At 37.0% G+C, this 26,658-nt stretch overlaps 1 protein-coding gene across 1 annotated transcript in view; it reads right to left on the reverse strand.

The window, feature by feature from the left end:
- The window catches only part of DSCAM (DS cell adhesion molecule), a 379,550-nt gene that overhangs the window by 19,234 nt on the left and 333,658 nt on the right, over positions 1–26,658 (reverse strand). Inside the window, exons 26-32 of the mRNA XM_081950395.1 lie at positions 26,318–26,608; positions 23,067–23,243; positions 19,144–19,174; positions 16,919–17,034; positions 15,951–16,100; positions 10,344–10,541; positions 8,519–8,821 (exon numbers count right to left, since the gene is read on the reverse strand). Of these exons, the coding sequence (XP_081806521.1) occupies positions 8,519–8,821; positions 10,344–10,541; positions 15,951–16,100; positions 16,919–17,034; positions 19,144–19,174; positions 23,067–23,243; positions 26,318–26,608 (1,266 nt within the window). The remainder of the gene's footprint in view (positions 1–8,518; positions 8,822–10,343; positions 10,542–15,950; positions 16,101–16,918; positions 17,035–19,143; positions 19,175–23,066; positions 23,244–26,317; positions 26,609–26,658) is intronic.

The raw sequence follows: 26,658 nt of genomic DNA on the forward strand, positions 1-26,658 counted from the left end.
AGGTAAAACTTAACCAGCAATTATTGATATTTATTTGTTTATATATTTCCTATACCACCACAACTTAAACATTCAAAGGGAGACAACATAATTCACAAGTTTGGTGAACAGAATACAAATTGATGTGTGTTGAGGCATAGAGAATGGTTCTGAAGGATAGGAGGGAGCACTGCTACCAAAGCAACAATCAGACAAATGGGGCTTGGGTTAATTCCAAAAAATTAATTTGAGAAAACATCTCAGACAAGCCATCCCTAACTTACATATACATAAAATGAGGGAAGATAGAACCACATTTAGACTTGCAAAATTCTATTATTATTGTAATTGTTCTATCTAAAGTAGTTTTAGATTTACTGTATGTGGTCTGGTTTATCGTATAGGGCTGACAATGTGCTCCTATTGGATTTAGCTCCACAATGTTTTCCAATTAAATTCTTCAACTTAGGCCTTTCAAGTAGGCAATGTAAGCATCCTAGAATAGTTTCAAAAGGAATTTTAATGCATACCTACAGCAGATAATTGTAAATACGCAGAATCTATGGAAAAAGGATGTATTTATATACCTGAAGGAATCAAAGGCACTGCTTTCCCACAGCAACATAGTTTCTTTGGGATGTGACACATTGATTAGAATTCCTAAAAATTAAACTTTATTATGGCCCAAGACTAATACAGAATAATATAATATAATATGTATGTGCATGCATAAACACACACACACACACACACACACACACACACGACAAAGGGTAAGAGGATAAATTCTAGGTATACCTCTTGAAATTTCCCCACCTTGCCAAAATCTGAGATGAATTTGAATAGTGCTGTTCAAACAAAATGTCCAGCTAATATTTAGTCAAACAGAAAATATGCTAAGAAAGCTTTGCATATCCCCCATACAATCTGCTATTGGACATAAAGCCATCTAATAATGGCTTTGCAGAAAGAACATTTGCTCATATAAAATAGAACATCACTTATTAATTCTCCCATATTTCCTGTGGTTCCAAGTGATTATTCTATGCTTATAGGAAGGAGGCAGGGAAGAGTTTAAGGGTTCCTTGAACAGCAACTGCTGATTTTAATGAGGGAAATTCAGTATAAGGTACAACTTAAATTTACTGAGTTCTTCAGCAAATCAATACTTATAGAGAGATGAGTACGCAGGTATTAAATCAAATAAGCTAAAGGTGTCCCGAGTAAAATTTTATTCTTTACACTCAAAAATGCAAGTATTTCTGTAAAACTAGAAGCAATTTCCGTTCAGCTTTATTTAAAAAATGCAGTGTGCACTGATATACTAAATATTTAATTACTTCATTTTACATTGTTTTGTTGTAACTTTAATGTTAGATAATAATTTCATGGTTTTGTAATTCTAAATATCCAAGAGATTTCATTTAAGGTAACTAATTTGTTGCTTCTGTAAAACAAAATATTGTATAACAAACATTTCCTCGGGCAAGGGACTGTAGTGGAAAATGTATACAGTACAATGCTATTTGCTAAATGCAATTTGCCACAAAGCATCAAGAAGTGAAAAATAATGAAATACAAGTCCTTAGGAGAGAAAGGAAGATTATGTTTTCTGAATGACCTCTAAGAAGAAAATAAATTGGACAATATTGCAGGATTTATTATTGTGAAGGCAATTAGGATTGATTTTAAGATTATTTCTTTATTCGTTCATTCAATTCCTATAGCCGTCCAACTCAACCAAGCGATTCTGGGTGCCTTACAATTATACAAAGATATGGACATATTAGTCTGACTTCAGAAACACATTGTAGAAGAGACTAGTTTTATCATCATCAATTTAAATTTACCCTGCTTTCCCATAAGTAGACCTCCTGGATAGACCACCACTCTAAGTATTGATAGCTTACTGACTCTAATCATCAGGAGAACAGATAGGCAGGATGTCAGAGTGACTAAAGTGATGTGTGGTGTTGACTGTTTTAAGATGAAGCTCTATATCCGTGATGGCGAATCTATGGCACACGTGCCACAAGTGGCACGTGGAGGCATTTGTCAGGGCACGCAAGGCGTTGCCCTGTCAGCTGGCCAGAGGATTTTGGCCTTCTTTTAAGGTCATTTTTCGCCTTCAAGGAAGCCTTCGGAGCATGAAAAACCAGCCCTACAGGCAAACTGAAAGTTCAGGAACGTACTTCCGGTTTGCTCGTAGGTCCGGTTTTAGCCCTCCGGAGCCTTCAGCCTTCAGGCAGTTTGCCTAAAGGCTCCGGAGGACAAAAAATGACCCTATGAGCAAACCAGAAGTCCAGGTTGCTCATAGAGTCATTTTTTGCCCCCTGGAGCCTTTAGGGAAGCCTCCTGAAGGCCCCTGAATGCTCCGGAGGGCTAAAACTGGCCCTACGAACAAACCAGAAGTGATTCTGGTTTACTCGTAGGGTCGTTTTTTGCCCTCTGGAGCCTTCAGGGAAGCCTCCTGAAGTCCCCTGAACGCTCTGGGGTGCTAAAACCGCCTCTACGAGCAAACCAGAAGTCTGTTCCTGAAGTTCCGGTTTGCCCGTAGGGCTGGTTTTTCAGGGAGGGTGGGGGGAGGCTGTTTTTGCCCTCTCCAGGCTCCTATAAAGCCTCTGGAGCCTGGGGAGGGCGAAAAAAGCACGCCAAAAATGGGGAGGAGCGCTGGTCATGGGCGCATGCATGATGGGGTTGTGTGCATAGCATTATGGGTGTGACATGCCTGTGCATGACCCCCCCCTGCGCTCCCCCTGCTTTTGGCATGCGAGCCACAAAAGGTTTGCCATTACTGCTATATATCATACCCAAGAGACGAACCCAGGAAGCAAGGCCATGAAAAGAATTTGCTATGGCCAGCAAATGAAGAATGTTAGTACAATGTCAGCACTGGCTGGAGACTAAGAAACCAAGTTTGCTGATCTACATTTTGCTGACAGTGCTGAGGATAACTGGGAATCTGCACTGAAGGTGCTACTCACAAGCAGCATGACTGGTACAGTGAAAATGATGAGGAGATACAGGCTTTACTTATTGAAAAGCATTGCTTTCATTGCATCCATCAGAAAACTTACCAGCTGTCAAGAAAAATGCCTTCATCAATACACATAGAGTATTCCTGAATAGACTGCATGAAATGCAGATGAAATGCAGGAATATGCTGATAGAAATGATTTGAAATAGTTCTACGAAGCATAGAGTGTTCTATGAATCTGTCACTTGGGAATTCCTCATTCGTGAGTATTGATGATACAACTCCAATTTCAGAGAAGGCTCAGATCTTGCAGAGATGAACTGTACACTCTGTAGCTGTCTTCAACCGCCTGTCATCTACTCACAAGGTGATAGAAAGTATTCCCCAGGTCGACATCAAGAATGCCATGGATGACCCACCAGCAGTAGCTGAAGGCACAGAAGCTGTCAGCTAGCTATCCAATGGCAAAGCCCCAGGGACAGACATCATATCTACAGAAATATACCAAGTCAGTGATCCTGTAAACTCACTGAGTTATTCCAGTCTTTCTGAAAGCAAGGATTCATTTTTTTTGGGAACTTAACGATGCACCCATTTTATACCTCTACAAGAGGAAAGCAATTTACAAGTATACAACAGCCACTGAAGAATCTTGCTGCTTTCTATCATAGGAAAAACCCTTGAAAGAGTTCTGCTAAATTATCTGTCACTCATCTGGAGATGGGCTTTCTGACCGAATTACAATGTGGCTTCCACAGAGATCATGGACTTTTGGCATGATTTTTGCTTTGCACCAGAAATTTTATTGGTTTTTTAAAACATTTATAAGGAAAAGGGTAGGTGGAATGGTATACAAATTTTGGCAGTTGCAAGTGTGGCAGACGCCCCCTCCCTCCAAACTCATAAGATACATCTATGTATAAAACATTAATACAAAATCGTATAAAATCAGCATATTAATTCTAAAAATTTTTTTCAATCGGCTTATATATTATGATATATAGTCTAGATATAATTTCATTATTACTTTCGGTCTGTTTATAACAATGTGATTTTCTTATTCATTTTTGTGATCTGAGCTTTCTTGGTGTTGCCCCTTCTCCCCCCGCTGGCAGAGCTCCGGCCCCTCCCGTGTCCTGCATAACCGTTGTAGAGTCTTCTATTTTTTCTAGGTTCACTTTGTTTTTTTCCATAAAGGCCTATGCCTCTATGGGTGTATTGATTCTGATTCTTGTCTCCTCCCAGAATATCAGCATCCCTTCAGGCATCAACCATCTAAACCACACCCCTTTCTGGTATAATTTATTCGCCAATTGCGAATAATTTTTCCTTTTCTCCCTAATTTTTTTGGGGATCTGCTTCAAGATGGTTATCTCCCTGTCGTGATATGTCAATGCTTGCCCCCTTTGTACACCCAGAATTATGTCTCTTGTGCTTTTCCTAAGAAATTTGATATGGACCTCCCTGGGTACATTGTGTGTTCTGGCATATGCTGAGTTCACTCTATAGACCAGGTCTATCTCCCATTCCATCTGTTGTTTATCTTTGTGTATATATTCAGCTAAGATGTTAGTCATGATGTCCCTTATGTTTTCCCCATCTGCTTCTATAACATTTTGAAATCTAAGATAAAAGGACATTCTCTCAAATTCTGTTTTCATTTGTTGGATATCAAGTTCTTTGTTACCCTTCTGCAAAGCTTCTACCCCCCCTCGCCTCCGCCACCCCACCCTCCACAAGGTCCAGTCTCTGTGAATTCTTATAAATTTGGACTTGATTCTCTTTAATTTCTTCCTTCATTTCCTTTAATTGTTTCTTAATTTCTTCCTGGCCCTGTATGAGTTGCTGAAGCATTTGTTGCAAATCCATCTCTGTACTCTTAGGTTGCATCAGTTCTGTAATCTTTGACTGTGTGGCAGGACTGGATGTTGCAGATGTCGGTGCAGAGGTAGCAAAGCCAGGTTTTCCAGGTGGTGGTCTTTTTGGAGACATAGTTTATAAAACAGAGAGATCAGTCAGTGTAGAGACTGGACACCTGAAGAAGTAGAGCAGGCAGATGAGTTCAGGAGGCAGAAGATCCAAGCAGCTGGGAGTTTCTTTAGTCAGTCTAGCACTAGAGAAAAATTTTCTCTCCAGAGGGTTCAGGAAATAGCAATCCACAAGAGATTCTTCTGGGTGACACGGAGACAAAGACCGGAAGCCTGAATTTTAAAGGTGGAGTCAGGTTTCACAGTTCATGAAGACAACGGAAGTGTGCCATCTTGCCCTGCCAGCTTTGGGCTCAGAGGCATAACAAAATTTTAAAAGTTCAAAAAATTCTCAGTTCACCCATAAAGTCTGGAACTAAATCCAATGAAAGTCACTTGTACAGGGGTGAGGCATCATTAGTTGGCTCTCCCCCCTCCTCCTTCCCCTGGGGGCGAAAGCAAAATCTTCTCAAGCCGCTTGTCCAAGGGGGGGGGGAATCCCCCTCCCTCTAGCCGCACCTCCAGCAAGAATCCGAAAGTTTAACTTTTAAAATCGCTGAAAAGTCCATCAGTTCAAAAGAAAGGGAATGAAGAAAGGAAGCCTCTCACCATACCGCCGCTGCTTCCTTCAGTAGTGTTTGTCCGATCGGCATGGAGCGAGACGCATGCGCGCCCTCCGAAACTGCTCCCCGGTGCCTAGAGCGAAGCGGAGAAGCCCCCACCAGCCGCCGCCGATGCCAGGGCCCTCCGCGAGCCGCTCCCTCGGCAGGATGCCTCTCCGGGGAGTCCTGTGCCCCCCCCAGAAGCGGGGGAAGCCCACCGGGAGAGCGGGAGCGGGCAAAGGCTTGCCCGTCGCCGTAGCCGCCGGAACTGGAAGTCAATCCCACTCCCTTCTAACACTGATATTATTTAATTGGGTAATGAAACATCTGCAAGAAAACAGACAAGCTCAGGGAACACCAATCATTGTTTTATGAATGCAAATTTAAAAATTCTGTTAATGTTAATTCTGATTATTATTTAATTTATATAAAGTACTTTCATGAGTATACAGTAAAATCATGAAAATGCTCTATTGCTGAGGAGAACTGTCATTGGCTTCTAAATGTGTTTAATTTGCCTTACTTGTTCTAATTTTGAGTGCCTGGATTTGGGAGTTCTATTTGAGCTCTATTTTTGTTTGGTGAAGGCATGGCAAGAACTAGAAACAAATGGCTTTTGTCTCGCTTTAGGAATCTTTGAGGCTAATTAAATTAAACTTAGGTCCACTGATTAGTTTCAGAGGAAAAAAACTCCTTAAGAATTCACATACTTCACATTTTATTAAGAAGTTCCACTTTGCAAGTAAACAATTGAAAGACTAAATCTTGAAACCGGCATATTTTCAGCCATGAAGTATCACCACTTCTGTTTGAAGCACAACATTCATATCTGCAGTGGAATATCTGAAATATTTTTCCTGCCCTAATTGTTTTATTTTTTCTGTTATATTAGAGAAATGTCAAGGCAACAAAATTGCTCAGAGTTCTCAGTCAATAAGCTCCATAAGCTTCTGAAGTCTTTATCTGCTTTAGTATAATTGTTGAATAGCTGAAGTTTTAGCCAACTTCAGCTATTGTCTACAGTTGTTCACTCTCCAGTTTAATTCTCAGATTCACCTGGATTCATCTGATCTTCACTATTATTTTAAAATTAGTCTCTCTTTTCAAGCCTCACATTGTGCCTGGAATTATTCCCAGAGAAAACATTTCAAGCACAGGAATAGAAGCTTCAGGATGAAGTACTTTGAGATTCCCAACAGCCTAAAATAATTTAACCTGGCCAGATCCAGACAAGCCTTTTAGAGAAGTCTAGCTGTGATTGTTCTCTGATAGAATGGACTTCATTACATTTCAATACTGAAAGACTAACTTAATTGCTTTGTCAGAAACTGTGTGCTATTTGTTCAGAAAGCAGACATTATACTACCACACATAGTGTGTGTGTATTTATGTGTACACACACACACACACACACTATAGCACAAAACCGTTTTTTACTTTTATGAATTTCCTTAGAAAGGGTGTAATGGTATAATATTAATACACACTCACAGAGTGTGGTGGTTTGGCTTGTCTGGTTCCTTCAGATGGGGTTTATAAACCCTTCCCTCACAATACCTTTGGTGCAACTTCCCAAAACCTTTGAAGGAGCTCTTTCTAGTTGCTAATTTTGCTTTTACTCAGATAAGACAATGGAAGAAAGAAAAAAGGAAAAGACTTCTATAGACTTTAACTCACAGTTATCTTCCAGGCACACATAGAACAGATAGAACAAAACACAACTAAATATACAAAGAAGTAAACACTTCAGATCAATATCAATTCATTTCACCTATATAAATTAACCAAATATATATGTGTTGAAGCCAGCAGAACAGTTCTCCTGTAACGTTTCCAATGAGTGCTCTTATGTGGGAGAACTGTTCTGCTGGCTTCAACACATATATATTTGGTTAATTTATATAGGTTTTGGTTTGCCTAAATAGCATATTTTATAAATACTGTACCCATATAATGATAGGTACAATGTGATATAGTGGTTATGTTATTAGAGTAGCAGAGACGATACCCAAATTCTAGTCCTCCCTTAGATGTGGTAACTGACTACATGATTTTGGGCAAATCATCCCAGACTGGGAAGTTGAAAAATATCAAGCTACCAACAGTGGACCAACGTAGTGGATTGCAATCTATAATCATCAAGTAGGAAATCTCCAACCTGCAATGGATTGATTTGGGCTGATAATAATGATAATAACTGGAAAAAACAGTCTTGCTGTATTAGGAAATAAATCACAACATGCAGAAAAAATAATTCCGCCAACTAGAACCTATGCTAGAAATAAATTATACCTCCAATAATTCGGACTTGTTGGCTACAGACTAGCTATAGTGATTAAAAATGCATTACATCTATTTAAATCAACACCAGTGAATCTTTGCAATATCCTCCTGTGGCCAGTTAAAAAAGAATTGCCTCCTTACTGAGGCAGGAGGAGTGCTTTAAAATAATGTAACAATGAAATCCAGAACCAGGAGGAAATATTTTCCTCCAAAATCCTGAATATAAGAGCCCCCTTGAAATACCTTTGACAATCATGAGGAGTTCTCTTCTGATGACCAAACAAAGCCTTGAAAAGTATTCTTACCAATAAGGTGTGTGTGTGTTTGAAACAAAATTTCAGAGCTCAGGTCACATGAAAGGACTGGCAGGCACAAGATTACTCAGTTGTGGAAAAATATTATTGGGTTTAGTTATGAATACATTCTTATTCTCACGTAGACTTTTTTACAGTTAGATTTTTAGGATTAGCAGCTCAGCATGGGCAGGGTTCCAAAGGCAGGGTCTCAAAACCTTCAGCATTCAGCAGACTGAAAAGTTGAACATTATGCTTTGCTCTGCCATACAACTCACTAAGAAGGAGTTGTTGTTACTGACAGTCATAAAAATCAGCACTGAATTTTTGCTGCCAGATTTTTTTTAACCTTTTGCCAATGCTTTTGTTTGCCTCATTCCTAGAATTAAAATAGATGGAATTAAAATAGATACCTACCTGGCCGATGTGCCTTTGGAACAGCCATATTTGTCACGCGTCCTCCGTCCTGAGGTTTGGGAGGAGATGCAGTGAATCTGCAAATCCCTGATTCGGATGGGGTGCTTGAGGTCAGGCTGTCTGTGTATTCATTAGTCCCTGCCGTAAGCTGCTCTGATGAGGTGTCTGATATGAAGCATTCTGTGATGGTAAACTTTGCATGTCGCAGCTGCTCTTCCATCTTGGCATGTTCATATGCTCTGGCTAGCTCTTCATATGTGGAGGAGGCACTTTCTGTGGAGACCATACTGCTTCTTGCTCGATCTAAACAATAAAGAAAAGGCAATCACTTCAGAAGGGAACAATCAGCAAAAACATGGCTTTCTACTGTCTATTCCCATGAGAATTTGCACATCCTTTATAGCATGCCCATACAATTCGGCAGCTATCAGGTTTTGCCGATTGTTTTATTTCTATCATGCAAAATTAGTATTACAGAATGGGAAGAAAAAGGTTTATTTCAGAATGAAATTATTGCTATTAATTCCATCCCCCCCCCCCTTTTTTTGAATGATTTCTCTTTTAAGTCAAATTAGTATCTTCAAATGTATTGGATAGAAGGGATAAATGTTAACTCTAAAAAAAACACCTTAAAAATAATATTTGTCTATATCTATTCCTGATTGTCTCTACATAATTTCATTTAAGTAATATTTTTAAGGAATTGATATTTAACATTGAGGAACTAAAATGACATGGAAGTTTACATCCTCATTTTATTTCAGAACTTTTTGAAAGCTTATTAATTCATTTCACACATTCATTTTTAATTGGTATTTTGGTCAACTCAAATAGTTTTCTACCAGCTGTGTGTCTGAACTTTGGATTCAGCCAAGTTCCAAACAAAATAAGATTGATTTGAACTGATTAGGTAGATGACGAAATGTGCAATGAATTAAATCTGTTCTATTTCAGGGCTTTGATCCAGCAAGAAAGGTCAAAATTGAAACGAGATCAAAACCAAGTAGTAAAAGTTATCAGCAGTTCTGAAAGAATCTCTAAATCAAGCAAGCAAGCAAGCAAAATGTAGTAATCTCTTTTGTCTATGTATCTGGCTTTTTGCCTTTGTAAGATAGGAGCTACAAAATATTCTGAAAAAATTATCTTTAAGTTTGTCTAATTAGGTTAATAATTAAAGAAATGTATTTTAATTTTATTTGTTTGATTTAATCATTTAACCATGTCAATCAAGTGGTGAGTAGATATGATCTATTTGAGACATGTCCTAAAGCAGTTTGGGAAGGGGGGCTATAAATAAGTCAGACAAAGAGTTTTCAGGAATGGGCAACATACAAATAGCATCAGTATGCAAACACTCTTCAGTTTAGTGAATCAGCTCCCAAACTGAATTTTATACAGTAGATAAGAGCATATTCTTATGATAAAGTACACCAATGAGTGGCTATGGAGATTCTCAGTCACCCAATGAGCCACATCTATTTCAGCAAAGCCTCTAGAGCAGTGCCTCCCTTTTGGGCACCAGGGGCCAGTTTCATGGAGGGCGGTTTCCCCTTGGATCTGTGTGTGTTTGTGGTTTCATGCACTGCCTGGATCTCATGCATGCGCAGATGGGGCTTCACTTGCTTGCACAGCCAGTTTCTGGCAAGCCATGGACTGGTGCCAATCCGCGGCTGGGGGTTGGGAACCTTTACTCTGGAGAACTAGTAGATTCTCTTTATAGACTAGCTGCCAAGTCAAGTCACCAAATACAGTTTTGGCATATATTTGGCCATATCTATACTAATGCTTTCTTGACTGAAAATGAAATCTAACCTAAAGATGATACCTGTATCTTGCGATGGACTAACACTGTAGCTGTCGCTTTCTTTATCAACAGACCCTGTGGCCCTGGGAGTTGGCAGCCTCCAATCTGTTGTTAAAGTGTGGGCTGATATTGTAGGATGGGGTCTATTGAGAGTCCATTGGCTAGCATATCTGTTCCGGGCTGTAGGCCCAGCTTTTGCATTCCTTCTTGTTGTAGGATCTGCAATTAAAACCAAGATAATTGCATATTTGATTAATTAATTTATTCAAGGAGCAGAAGAGGAAAATAAAAAAAACCATTAATCAATTATCAGAAATCATATTTTAAGACTAAGTCTTAAAATAAAACTTATAGAGGAACTGATCTATCACTGAATCAGCTAATGTCAACTACTAACAACAATATATGTAAGTTCAACCAATGTGTGCATCTTTATCCAGTTTCTTTTTAAATATCTCAGCTACAAAGCTAGTAATGACAGTCAAATAAATAAAGTAATAGTTGGACATTTATTTTTTTAAAAACAAATTAGAAACAAATAGATTTTGCTGTTTGTTATATCAATGAATGTGTTTATGGAGATCAAGCTATAGAAGCCCTACCCCTCTTCCACAATAAATAATCTAGAATCAGTCCTACTCTACATTTCCCATTTACACACTGAAAAAAATAATATAAAGGTATAGATTTCATGAAAGTGGAATATTAAAGAATCAAATAAATATTTTATCCTACAATATCTAAGAAGTTGCTTCAACCTATAGGCTATAAGAATTGTTCATGATTCATCTCTTCATATCAAAGATTGACAGCTTTTTATTTGCAAGCAATTTTTTAAAAAAAGTAAACTGTCCATATGTTGCTTGCTTTTTGAAACTACAATAACAGCATAAAAATAAAGATATTCAGCAATAAATGTAGTGTCCCTTTTTTGAGTGAATACAATATGTAGATGAATAGCTGAGCAAAACAAAATAGTATCCTTTGTGATATGCTGCAGATTTTCTATACTAAAAGTGCAGTGTTTTGTAAACCTCACAGAATCATTGCCAGAATGTGAGGAAATGCTCCAGTGATTAATAACTGTATTAAATTTTTATCAAATTGAAAACCTTAGAAGGATAAATCTGCTTACTGAATGAATTACACTTCTATAAAGTGTTTTGTAGTTGGAAAATATCCCAACCTTTATAAAATGTATTTGATGTGGTCAAAATTTAACACATTTTTCTCCAGAACAATATTAAAACGAATATAAGAGTTGGCACATCACTTTGTATTGGCAGAAAAGGAAATAAGGACCACAAATTCCAGCTATTAGAAAGGCTTGGCTTGCCTAGAACAATAATGACAACTCAGACAACTAGTTCATAAAGTTCATTAATAAAAAACACACTGAAGTCTTTGTATAGTTATGGGAAGGAGTAAGGGGGATTTCTCAAAATTACAAGAGACCAACATTAAATATGAATAATGAATAGTTAAAAATAAAGAGAAACTTGGAGAGGCAGAAAATCTCTTACCCCGCAGGACTTCTACATGACTGATGGCAACATATGCCTCTTTCCCTGTTACTATTAGTATTTTAGTAGTAAGGTTGGCTGCATAGTCAACTAAATGTTTAAACTGGATTTGGCATTTTTATCAACCTATTGAATTCTTCCCAAGGACCTAGAAGAGGCAGATATCAATGATTCATAGTGTTAAAGCTTTTGTCGCAGGATTTAAACTGTTCCAAGTAAAACTTTCGCAATTGACCGATGATTTATTTGTCAGTGCCAATGGTGTTCAAGTGGTGATCCAGTTGTTTGGGAATTAAACCCAAGGCACCTATAATTACTGGTACTGTCTTTGCTTTCTTTTGCCACATTTGTTCTATTTCTATTTGCAAGTCTTTCTATTTTGTTATTCTCTCCAGTTCTTTCTCTTCTTTTCTGCTCTCTCCAGATACTACCATGTTCACTATCTATACTTTTCTGTCTTTCTTATCTACAATTGTTAAATCTGGGGTCTGTTTGAATTCTAAATTCCCATAGCATTTTAGCTTCTTCATTTTCTGTGACTTTATTTTATGGTCCTACTAGTTCTTGTTTGCAGGCAAATGTTACTTCTTGCAGATCCTCCAATGCACCATTGTTGCTACCTTATCATGCTATTATTTGTAGTCAGTCTGTGTGATCTTCTAACCAGGTGGTCCCCTGTTTCTTCAGCTTCTTTAGGGAGATGGCATTTGGTATTTACTGTCTGTTGCTAACTTCTCAATTCAGGGTTTGGTTGCATCTGTTCTTAAGGCTTGATCTTGCACAACCAGAATTAGCCCCTCTGTTCTTTCTTCAAATTTCCTGCTCTTTGCCACTGCCAGGTCTTTTTATTATCTGCTTTCCCTGCTATTTTTTTTTTAATGTACTGGTCATGTAATGCATTATCTTCCCATGCCTCATTTCCATTCTTCATTTGGTCTTTTTGTAGGCCAGTTTAGTTTCTCCAGTACTCAGTACTTCCTGCTACACTAGCTTTAGTGCATTTTCTTCATTGTTCTTCAGATAATTGTCCAATGGCCTGTTTTTTTCTTTAGCCATTTGATGTACCATGCTCATCTATGTTCCTTGCTAAGTAGACTCTGTCAATATCACTATGTGGATGAAGGGCATGATATCATCATTTAAGATTTTTACTCTCTTGATGCATTTACTGATCTTTTTTTTAATTTCAGTGTGCTCATTGTTGTCACCTTGAATGATACTCAGATATTTTTAGTGGTTGTCTTCATCCAGACTTTTAATATGGATCGTGACTCTTACAGTTTTCAATCTTTTTCCTGATTTGATTTTGAGGGTGGCACAACTGTCCAGTCCAAACTCCACTGCAATATCTTGGCTGTATATATGGACGGGTGAGCAGCGATTCTACTTCAGTTGGTGTTTTTCATACAGCTTCATATTATTCAGAAGGTGGGATAACCTGACAAATATTTTGATGTTTAATAGACATGGCCTGATTTATTCAGAATTGTTGACAGAGGAATCAGTGCAATGACTAACAGCCTCCTTGAAAGTCTCTTTGAAAGAATCTTGATATTAACTTCCCCCAAACTATTGCCATTGTCTAGCAATATGTCTTCCATTTTGCCTTTGATTTTTGCACAAAGCTTCATAGTTTTCTATTGACTTTTGTTATTTCTAGGCACTTATCCAGTCATGTGGCAGGAAGTTGAACAACTTCTTGTAATCAATCCATGCTAAATTCAAGTTAGTCTTCCTTCTCTTGCAGTTGTCTAGAATCATCTGATCAATTAAGAGTTGATCTTTTATTCCTCTGCTGTTTGAGCCATTTTCTTTCTGCTCAGATCAACATAACTTGTTTTCAATTAGATGCTGTTGGACTGCATCAGCTACCAATTTGAAAGTAGTTGATAAGCAGGTAATTGATTTTTAGTTTTCTTGGATTGTTCATTATCAGGCAGCTTTTGCCAGATGTTAGCCACTGTTCAATTTCTCTCTTGCAGTATATATTGTTAAACTGCTTGGTAGCAAGTGAGTGTAAATCAATCAGATGGTTTAACCAAACCCCATGCAGTTCATCTTTACCTTGTGCTGACCAATTCCTGATCTTCCTTGCTCTTTTCTCCATCTTTTCCGCTGTTATTACAAGTTCTTTTATTTCATCTTTTTTATTCTTATCCACCTCCCTTAATCAAACTGTATTCCTATTATATATTGGTCGGTTATCCCACATCTGTGCCCAGAGCTGCAGTTTCTTCCTTGTCAGGTGTTGACTGATTCACTGCAGTCTCTGGAATGATGGATTGGTAGAAACATTCCTGATTGGATTGAAATTGGAGATTCTACCTATCATTTGCAATTCAAGCTATAGATCTGCGGATCTTCTTGTTTATAGTTATTATTTACTGCTTTATTATTTCCACTGCTTCCTTGATCTTCCTTGTTTCTAGGTGATATTTCCTGATTAGGTATCCTTTGGTCTTTTTTTTTCTGCTTCTTTTCTTTCATTATTTTTTGCTTGCTTACATCTGATGTTAGCTTGCTGATCTTATTTTCCAACATCACCTTCCATTCTGGTGATACACTGTTTGGCTTTTTTTCTTCTTGTTGATTTTGCAACCCAGATATTCAGTTATGACTGCAGCTATGCTGTACATTAGTTGGTTTGTTTCTTGCAGTGAGCTGCTGCTTATACTTGATATTGCAGTATTGGCATATTTTAATGCTTGTGCTAGCTATTTCTTTGGAACAACCTTCAAGGCAAGCTGCCTTATTCTATTATTTTATGCTATTCTAGAGGTTCAGTTATTCTTTCTTAAAGTTCTTCTATTTATTTAGTTAGAGTGCTTTGTTCTTTTTTGGGACAGAGAGGAGAGGGTGCCTAGTTTTGGAATGAAAACAATTTAATGGCTGTGCTGGTTCCTCTACTGCCAACTCTCCCTGATTTGCCTCTACAGCCTGAGTTATTTCTGGCAAGGTTTTGATTTCTTTGCTCTGGATATGCCTTTGCAATTCTTCTGTTCCTGCTTCTGCTTCTGCGTATCATATTATAAATCAAGATCCATTCTGTTATTTCTGATTATGGATGTTGTTTATTCCAGGACTGCACATTCATTTAAACATCCTCTTCTTGTTGAACTTGATCTGTAATAGCAGATAATTACGTCTTTGTTTTCAATCTCTGTATATTAACTAAGAGTAAACACCTTGTCTTCCAGTAGTTCTGCAGCTGCTGGCCCTGGTTGCTCAGCCAACAGTTCTGGGTCCTTTTGCCCATTTTTCATCAGATTCCAGAAACTCCAGCATCTAGCATGATCCCTGTTGACCCAGGTGATGATCAAGCCAGTATATGTTTCTGTAATGTATGTTTCATTGATTTATTTTATGGGAGAGACACTCTTTGTCTGACTCGTCTGGTGAGACCTGTCCATTATATTTGACTCTCTAGCATAGTTCTCAGAGCACATAAAGCCTTAGAATCATATGAAGGTAGTGCCTCACCGGGGGATCAAGGTAGTGCCTTACTAGTATTAATATTGGCATTATTTTATCTCCAAATATGGCAGTGATTAACACTTGGTGGGTATATCCAGTGCTTATTTTATTTTTTAATATTTTAAGAAGCTTCAAAATGTTTTAATTAATATTGGATTATACCAAGTTTGATTTAAAAAACAATGTCAATCTAGCAATAGGCTGCTGATTTTCAGCAAGATGCTCTTAGAGTGCTCTGGTGCTCCACACAACCCAAAGGTTGGCTATACTAGCACTAGAGGAATAATAGTCTTTGCATTAACTTTTAAGACAAATAATTGACACATAAGGCATGCAAAAGAAAAAGGAAACAGTTTATCTCAAACTAAGTAAACATATATCCAGTCTTCCTCTGAACTATAGTATATCCCAAAACACTTTGTCTGCAAATTCTAGACAAATTATGAAGTTTTGTACAATACACAATCACTTCTTCCCCCCCCCCCCCCTCCTGCCACAGAGATGTTATTCAAATGATTTGGTTTCCTTCTAGACATCTGTACATTTTGCTCTGGAATTCTACCATAGTACAAAGACCACAACATGATTGTTTTCATTTTTTTAAATATTCCACTGAAAAAGTTGTTCATACTTGTTCCTGGTCTGGCATCAGAAACATCCACCAGTGGCCCAGTGGCTTGTGAGACTGACTGATAATGTACTGTATGAGTAACTGTCAATGATTTCTGTTTTGATGTCTCTCCAAAATCAGCATCAGTTAGCAAGACTGTAGATCTGTCATCTGTGGGAAAGAAAATACATGTTTTTGATGTGTTATTTTGACTCAAAGAATTAAGAATGTATTTATTTTTCATTATCTTACTGTATAAAATAACCTATGGACACTTTCAGGATCAAATATCGGTGTTAACAACAGCCTCCTCTCACCAGTTTTCTTAAAGAAGTATCTGACTTCTTTAAGAAGATGACCAATCCATGTTTTGCTCCACATCTTTCCCAATTACTAGCTGTTTGGACATTATACCCTGATAACAGGAAAAGGTGAATAGCTCCCTTCGTTATCTTTTCTGGGTATGATTAATATATTTTTGCCATCAAATATGTCTGGAATATTCACAAAAATATCATATTACCTCCCTAGTTTAACTTAGTTCAGTTTTCTGATGGAGCTTCAGCACATGAACAGAGTCTGTATATGTGGTACACCAAAACTGAGAAGGTTTGTATGGTTTTTTTCCCCTTACTTCATCCCATAAAAATAATTAAAAAGGAAAGTTGAAAGGCTTTACAGCTTTCCTGCATGTTGCACGGATGTGAACATTTTCCCATGAATTATTCTTAAATCTAAATTGCTTTACGTTGAAATCTTATTGCATGATTGCTTGCACTGAACATAGTAGAACGTATTTCTGAGTAAGCATAAATAGAATTGTATATGAAAAATGTTATGTCACTCTTTACTGCTCAACAACAATCAAAAGAGGAACACATTAATTGTGGTGATTTTTCCCAAGTTGCAACAAATTATATTTTAAAAATACACAAAGGTATAGGTCCTGGGTTATATAAATCAAGCTAATGAGGCTATTGACAGCTTACCAATGGTTTCCATTGTATCTCTCTCTTCAATGAGAAGCTGAGCTCTGGGAATATCTATATGCATCCTGAGTGTCTGTTGCTGCTTATTAAGGGTATCCGATGTCCTTGTGTTCTTGCTAAGTATTCAAGAAAGTACAAGCAAATTTAACTAAAAAGGGATATATACTTTAAAAACAAAATAAAATAAAGTGCCATTATTTTAAATGAATTAAAGCTCCCCAAGTCTCTTATTCTGAGATGTTCAAACAAAGTCTCTCCATATACTTTAAAAAAATACATACAAAATGTATTCATTTAAAGCAGGAGACAAAATGGTTAGGACAAAAAAAAGAGGATATGATTTTATTTTTTAAAAATATAACTTTTAAATAGTTATTTCCCTCTACTACCTGCTTTTCAGGCAGACTTACTTTCCTCTCATCCAATCAAAGCACAATGAATATTTCACTAATGATAATCGGTAATCCTAAATATCAGATCCAGCTTGATGGACAAATAATTGCACCTGATAACCTCTACTAGGCAAGAGTTGCTGTGATACTGGGGGTACAACCTCTAGAATTTCTTGAGGTTTGTGAAGGCTCCTGACAAAGTGCCTGGTGAGCCATTTCCATTCAGTTTCAACAAAGTTGGGGCACATGAACCAATATTCTGATGCAGGAAATAGCAAATCCCCATGTTTGTGATCTGATATGCTAGGAACCCCAGGAATAACCCAGCCCTTCACAGATAAAAACATAGATCCACTTTCTACTCTGATAGGGGTGAGCAGAGGAGGATACAGAAAATGGTGATAAATTTACTCTTTTCCTCCTCTCTGTTTCACTTAGATTTGCTAACAATAGATAAAAGTATAGAAATAACATCTTCTAAAAGTTGATATTTATTCAACTCTACTACGTTTTACAGTAGCTGCAGTAGCAACACTACGTAAATAAATATTTCTGCATTGGTTTCAAATAACTGATACAACATACAATCAAAATGATTACGTTCTTATTTTAAAATTATGTTTAGCATAAGCTATCTTTTAGAGAGGAAATATAAAAATGCAACCTGGGCAATAAAAGTGTAATAGAATATTTAATTGATTTATAGTGTATGTTAAATGTAGCCACAGAATTATATTAATGTATAAAAGAATTAGGAACACAAAATGGGCGAGTTTCACAGAATTGCAGAGAACGTTTGAAAATATTGCAAGGGTTTACTGTAAGAAAGAAATTAGAATTAAGTTGTCTACAATCACTGTCCTTCTAAGGCTGTGATTGCAAACCTATGGCAGGCATGCCACAGGTGGCACACGGAGCCATCTCTGCGGGCATATGAGCTGTCGCCCAGGTCAGCTCCACTGTGCATGCCGCGTGTTTCCCACTAGCCAGCTGATTTTCTGGTCTCTGCTCGGAGAGGTGTATGCATGCGCGGGGGTGGGGTGGGAGTCAGGTGCGCATGTGTGAGGGTGGGAGAATGTGGCAACCCCCACACCCCATTTTTGGTTCCAGGAGGCTTCAGGGAGGCCTGCTAGCACCAAAATGGGGGATGGAGGGGTACACCCCTCTACCCCCCATTTTGATTCTAGCAGGCCTCCCTGAAGCCTCCTAGGACCAAAAACGAGGGGTGGGGGTGTGACGCCCCCCTAGCCCCCTGTTTTTGGTTCCAGGAGGCTTCAGGGTGGCCTGCTAGCATCAAAACAGGGGCTGCGAGTGCATGTGTGGGGGCGGGAGGGAGCACGGGGGTATCACGTGCACATGCGTCGGGGCAGAGCCTGCAGGGGGGCATTGAATTATGGGTGTCATGACACGCGTGCGCACTATTAGCACCCAAGGGGAAAAAGGGTCACCATCACCGTTCTAAGGACTTAAATGCAATTTTAATGTGGTTGAAAAATACCAACTTTTTCAGGAACAATCAAATTATCTGTATTTAACCAATCAAAAATATATAATTTATTTTACATTGAATTATATTAAATGACATTCAATTTTTATTCAGGTTACATTTAATATTGGCTCTACTAGCCTTGCTCACTAACTACTCCTCTCAGTGCAGAAAAAGATGTGCATCCTTGCCAAGGATTATGATTAGAAGTTTCTTTTCTCACTCTGAAATGTGTAAATAGGATGTTCCCAATGGAGGTACACATTTTGAACTAGTTCCAAGGCCTTGACTCATGAATTCCATTTTTTTAAATTAATGACTAAATTCTGCTTTTTTACTATCCTTACCTCATAAGCATTTCAGCCAAACTTTTTGCATCTGAAAGAAAAAAAAAGCAGGAGAAATAGTAGCATTATGTGAACAGCTACCATAATTAGTACTTACATTTGCGTATAATCCCCAAACAATCTAATACAGTTACCAGATAGAAGCTTTCATCTTGGTTGAAAGAGACTGGATGTGGGAGAGCAACCTGAATATTTAATCCTATAACTGAATTGCTATTAACGGGGAGGTAAAAGAGCTTTGGATCAGGTGAAATTAGACACCACATAAGTATAGGTGTAAGAAACAGTATTTTTTGTTGGCAATGTGGCCTACTCACTTCAATGGGCATAGCTGCACTGCATGTATGTATAAAAGTATGTAATAAATATGTATCTGTATGTATGTATATATGTTTGTGTATTATATTATATATAAATATATATATATATGAAATGTGTGTATCCTATATCTATGTTATGTTATGTTATGTTATGTTATGTTATGTAGGTATACATACACACGGATACCAACAAAAAGAAGGACTTAGAACTTAAGGAATAAAGATCACTTCATAAATATGTAATCACACTGAAGGCTGATATTATGAATTCTTGTTTACCTATTAACGAACAAGTTTAATTACTTATGACAATTTTCTTATGACCATCTGCTACGACTGCAATAGAAGGTAAGAAATTTGTATCAATTTTACTAATGTACATTATTCAAGTTTATTTTGATACTTTAATTTTTATAATACATTGTTCTGAAAACTATTTTTTACATTTAATTGTTCATGACATTTTAATAATTAAGAAAGTATACTTTTAATTATGAGCAAAAATACTTATAGCGTCATGAGATTTTTTTATTATCATTGAAGGGCAGCCATTGTTGAGTGGAATAACCTTCAGTTTTCAGCACTAACCTTTAACATTCATGCATTCATCCTTGAATAGACACTATTCCAGAGTTCATACACAATGCACTACGACAAACTGTGCACGTGTTACAACACGTATTATGTTACAACACGTATCATATTAAAATACAAAAACCAGATTTTTTTTGCCAGCAACCTATGTGAGTCTAACATAAGTCACAGGAACAATACATATTGTTAAGGATGCTGACTGTTTAATTAAAAATAAGGAATTTAAGTGATAATGTGCTGCTTTTGTAATTAAGAATTGCAGTTAGGGCCAGGAAACTGAGGAGGAGATTTGTTAACCTAAAACAGAAGACACTTTCAATTCATATATCTTAAAAATAAACTTGCTTATGGCCAACATTGCTCAAGATAGTGTAATGTCAGAAGCCATGTTGCATAAACCAAGGTGTAAGGGAAAAAATATGAGGAAAGATGTTTCAAGATCTAAGGCACAGTAAATCATAGAAGCAGAACAAGGAGTGAGAGGATTTGACACACGTACAAGATAGCCCACTCCAGAGTCAGAATAAATCTGAATTCAAAAAGAACAATATGGCAAAGAGTTGTTATCAAAGTCAAACCCAACACTTGTTCTAGGAACTTTAATTAGGAGGGATTATTTTATTTTTGCTAGCTCTTAATAGTTTTAAGACTTGATAGTTAATTAAGGTTTGTTAATTCATCACTATCAGACAGATACCAATTTTGCAGGATTCCTATTGATTAGTGATTTCCTTCTGATGGCTCAAAGACAGATTATTTTCCTACAATAGGCTGGCAGTCTCTTGGGTTCATGCCTTCTTTCTCTTCCTCTGAAGTATACATGCATACAAGTGATCTAGGTTCCACATAATGCTAAACCATAATAGATAGGATTCAGAGGTGGGTTGCTCCCGGTTTGGCCCGGATCGGGTGAACAGGTAGTTGCGGCGGCAGGAGGCTCCACCCACCCACCTGGATAGTTCTGTGTATGCGCAGAAGCATCATGCACATGGGAGCACACCCGAACCGGTAGTAAAAAAAATTGGCAACCCACTACTGATAGAATTCACCAAACTTCCTAAGCCAAAAGCAAACAAATTACCTTATGATTAGCATAATGATCTAGATCAATTCAAAACAGTGGTGCATTGCCAATTTTTTTGCTACCATTTTGAGCATGCTCCTGCATGCGCTTGTGTGTGCAGAAATGTCCAGGCAGGTGGCCAGAGCCTCCCGCCGCTGCTACTACTGGTTCACCCGATCTGGGCCAAACCAGAGCAACCAACATCTGATTCAAAAGCTTGCTCCCTAATTAATATTTACCTATACAGAGATAAAGTCAGTATCCAGAGTATACATGAAGCAAGCTACCCTTTTCTGTTCAACTTTTTTTATCCAACATCTAAGATATGAACAATCTAAACTTTTACTGGATGTGACATATTTAGAACACAGAACATAAGGTTATTGTCAACTCCGGTAATGATGTTCACAAAGCAGCAGCACAATCAAGAATTTAGACATGTTGGAATATTAAATTTAACTATACAATCAACTTCTTGTACTATGTAAAGGAGACACTGCTCTAGTTGGAAAGACAAAATTATGAGACCCAGCTGCTGTCTTTGCTTTTGCTTATTAGGATCTTGCCAGCTATTATTTTGAACCTTTCTCGTTCATTCTCTTGGGAAATTAACAGAACTCCTGCAGCTTTCACTTGAGTTCTATCATATTCAGAAACATGGTCAGTTCATTTTATAGTAGCTGTTTGCATGAACTACCTTTGGAGACAAAAAAATATAGTTTTTGTAGCAATTGGAACCTAGGTTAAATCATCTACTCTGTCCCCTTCCCCAATCAACACTGTAATTTTCTTGTTCTTCTGGAAAACAATCCTTTTGTACCTCAGATAGTGTTGGCTGTAAAAACTAAGAGGAAGAAAGACAGGGCTAAAGCTGAATCATTACTAGTCAAGCTAAGCTATACATAAAAAACAAATATATCAAAATAAATCTTAGCAATTTCTAAATATTTGCTAGCAGCAACATATATATATATATATATATATATATATATATATATATATATATATATATATATATATATATATATATATATATATATATATATATATGTTGTATATATATATACTGAACTTGCAACCTTTTCATCTACAAAATTACAAAAAAAGGGAAGAATTTTCATGCATAACTACTGTTGAAATAATCTGAAATAGCAAATTGATCATGACTTTTTAAAGTAATGTCATGAGAATCAATGGTATAATCTGCATATTCCTAAAGGATCCTTTTTATACAGATAATCCTCAATTTACAGCCATTCATTTAATGACTGTTTGAAGTTATTGGCTTTGAAAAAGTGATTTATGACCTTCCTTGCACTTATGACCAATTGTAGAATCCCTGTAATTATGTGATTTGGGTGCTTAGCACTTAATGAGCACATACCTTAGTGATGGACGTTCCAGTCTCAACTGTGGTCATAAATCGAGGATTACCTGTACTACATTCTATAACTCTGATAGAATTGGAACATTACATGTTTATTATGTTACATGCCAAGATAAATCTCTAAATTCTTTAAAATATGTTCTTTTTATTAATGTTACAAGAGTTGCATTACTGTTTACTGTTTGTTGTTACTATTATTATTAGATATTCATCCTGCCTTTTTATATGCTGTATAACTCAAAGCAGTGAACTTTCTAATACTCCTGTCACCTATTTTCCCCACAACAACCCTGTGAGGTGGATTAGTCTGAGAAAGAGTAGTCCAAAGTCCCCCCTGGTTTTCATGATTAAGGCAGGCCTAGATTTCAGAATCTTCTACTTTCTAGGCCTGCACCTTTACCAATACACCAAACACTGCCTATGGGATATGGGAAACAGCACTCTCACCATTTCTGTAATATGAGAACCAGCTTTTAATTTATTCTATTATGTGTAAATCTGCACATCTTTATATAGAAAGTACAATACATGTAAGGCAATAATTGAAGTTGATTCTTACCTCTGAGTCTTTTCAGTCTCTGTTCCCTCCGTCTCCTTCTTACAACCAGCAGAAGCACAAAAAGCAGCAAGACCCCAACCAAGATACAGGAAATAGTCACCAGCATCTTTAGCCCTTCATTGGTTGCCAGACCTTCCTCACTTTGGACAACTGATTTAATGAGTGGAGGGATTGTACCTGGAAACAGTGTCATGACATTAGATGCCTATCAACGAAGAGAAAAGGTTGGTTTTTTAAGTGACTACGGTGCACAGAAGCTGACCGGTATGTTCCTAAGAGGTTCAATTTATTAGGAAAGCTTCATCATTTTAGCTTTGCATTATTTTGAGGCAAACTGCTACCAATTTTTTGCACTTGAAAGGAGAGACAAATTTATTGCCATGAAAAATGCTGGTTTTCTTCATAAAACCACAAGCTTCCTTACAGAAATTGTAGGGAACAAAGCACAGTATGCCTTTCAATCATAAGAATTAAATTCCAGCCAGAAAAATATTATAGGAGTTATGATATATACCTCTTATTTGAGGCAAGCATTACTGACTCCTACTAAAAATCACAATTCAAAGGCAGGGGGAGTGAATTTTGGAACTTAGTAAACAGAGGAGATAAAACTAGAAAGGTTTGCAAAACCTTAATAGTTTGATCTCTGCAATGAAAACTTATTAAGGTGTTTGAAATTTGCACAGCCAATGGAATTTGGGGACTTTTTTAAAATAGTTTTTTGTATACTCAAAAGTCACAATTATTGAGTGTACTGGAATATAGGCAGACAATTATGTGGAGTGTGATTTGACATTTCAGGACCATGCCATAGGCATGTCACACAGATACTACTGGGAAGACTACTTGCTCAACAAATGGGCACGGTCAATACACTAGTCACAAAACACCAATTTACCAATCATTTTATTTGATCCACAACATATATCCTACCATCAGGATAACCTCTATTAATCCACATCTCTTCTTATCTTTTAGGGAATAACTGGATACTATTCCAGGCAAAAGAAACCATCTACTATTTTTATTTTCAAAAGCACTAAGTCTTATTGTCAAGAAAGATATTACTAGATTTTGATTCTTTTCTTGCAACTTTCTATTACTGCTATTTTATTCAAAATAATCTTAACAAAGTCAAATGTAATGGAAAGTTCAGTGACTACTAAGGGAGGTTCCCAGACTTACTGATTCTGAAGGGAGCCATTTAGCTTGCTCTCACCGTAACATAGTCATTTTCTTTTTTCAAGCATTTCTGATTGTTTTATCTTATTTCCCTTTTATTGTTTAATACATTTTAAGATGCATAGGCAGGAAGGGATGGGCCAGTAGTTGAAAGAGCTGACATAAATGTCCTGTGAGCCTAATCTGAACTTTTCTTTAACAGATCTAATTTATGTAGAGTGAAATCCCTTTGGAAATGTGGCTGGCACTTTGCTACTTTTCTAAAATTTAAATCGCGAAGCCATTAGCAAATCTATGCTTAGTATGGATCATCCAATAGCACTGATTGCTATACATTACTAAAAGCTAATTCACATCATATTTTGAATCTACATAAAAGCTAGCAGTAGATTTAAGTTCACTCATGTAACCATGGATGTTCTAATTAGCTATTTTTGACCATCACCTTTTTTACTCATCCTGAAATTTGTAGCCACAAATGAAGATGGCTTTTTCATTTTTAGGGCCATTTTAAGGAAAGGGTGTACATTTTTCAACCAGGTCTTAAATTCTTAAATGTATATGCACATATCAATGGTAGTTTTCACTGGACAGGAATAGATCAGCACCAATACAATTTCAACTAATAAACTGTCGGCAAATAGATAATAAGAGAACTAAGATGAGGGTTTAGATGAGAAACAGTTTTTTTTTCCCCAGAGGCTATTCTCAAGCAATGGTTCCTAACTTGTGATTGTGGACCAACTACTTGAAAAGGGAATCATAAATGATATTTGTTAAGTAACAAAATAAAAATTATTTTTAAAAATGTCCAAAATCTCAAGAAATGACTAAATCTTGTAAAATTTTGGCATCAGAAATTGTCATATGGGAATAAACAAATCTTATGAAAAAACCCTGTCATTTCCATTGTTTAAGAAGAATTTTTAAAAAATCAGACACTACAGATTATAATTAAGTGGTGCTGTATGGGAGTAATAAGCCATGATGTCTTATATTGTTAACTGTAACTTGTGTGGCGATCTTCAAAAAATGTCAGTGATATGATCTACACGAAAGAGAAGGTTGGGAACCACTGAGGTAGATAAATGATCTGCTTCATAAAGGCTACAGCTCTTTGGACAACACATTCTTTACACACAAAATGTTCCAGACTGAATTCTGAATTTACATCTTATCCTTTGAAGCCCTGTAGTCAGCCAGTAGAGAAAATGGAAGGGTCATGCATATCTTCAAAAAGGTTCTAAGTGAAATACTAACTACAAGTTACTTTTAAGAGGCCCCTGTCCTTTTAAAAGTGAAGATATGTGTCTATTAAGAATTAGCATTTTTCAAGATTTGTTCAAAGTCAGACTCTGGTATCTCTTGTTCCCAAAGTCAGGGTATGGAATTATAGTGGGGAGTCAAAAGTATTTCTGATTCAGTTCAACAAGGGTACATAAATAAATCCTTCTATCTAGTAAAAAGTAAAACCTGTGATCAAAATCTGGACAAACTAAGCCAAGCCTAAATGTTGACACTACAGGGTTCGTTTTCAAAGAGTGGGGAGAAGAAGGGAAATTAAGGCTGAAGCACCCGAAAAAGTAAAGCAGAAAGTGTCAAGAACAAATCTGTAGCTACTTATTGTTACTCTCTATGTTTATTCCTAAAATCCAAAAGCAAGCCATGGAAGAAAGCCTAATATTTCCTAACATCTGTGCCAGAATTAATATTTTGGGTGCTTCAAGGGTGAAGTGTTGTTTAATTAGAGCAAGAACATAGAAGAAACATTAAAAGGTTGTTGGTAGTCCTAAAGGAACACCAAAGTATCCTACTTGTACCCTGAACTGTACTGCTTAGCAAGCTCCCTGAAAAACCTGTTATAAATTCAGCCGCTCCATGTAAAAATATTTCAATAAGATGAGGTATAAGGTGGAATTTCAGCCTGCAAACATCATTACTGTTCCCTTTACTACACACAAGTGCAATATTGCAAAACAAAAAAATGAATGGCACTTAAGTTACATTGTATGAAATGAAATTATTTGTGAATATTCTTGATTAAGCAACAGTGAAATGAATGTACTTACTCCCATCATAGTTGAGTGTTGCAAATTTGGCTTGTTTTTCAGCACAGCCAGCACTGTTACAGACTCTCATCTGCAGCTCATACCAGGTTGCCTCCTGAAGATCATATACTATATATGATTTGGTAAGTGATGTTCGCTGTGCGGTAGTCCACACTGTTGTCCCAAATGGCCTATATTCCAGAATAAAGGAGGTGATTGGACAACCACCATCATTCCAGCCAATAAGGTTCAATCTTACTCGAGTGGTGTTAATACTGGCAAAGAGTTCTTGTTCTTTTGAAAACTGTGGCTCTACAAGAAAATATATATTTAAAATTAAAAAGTTATAATAGATAGACAGG

The sequence above is a fragment of the Natrix helvetica genome (assembly GCF_964273705.1).
Source record: "Natrix helvetica genome assembly, chromosome: 4".
Classification (NCBI taxonomy): Eukaryota; Metazoa; Chordata; class Lepidosauria; order Squamata; family Natricidae; genus Natrix; species Natrix helvetica.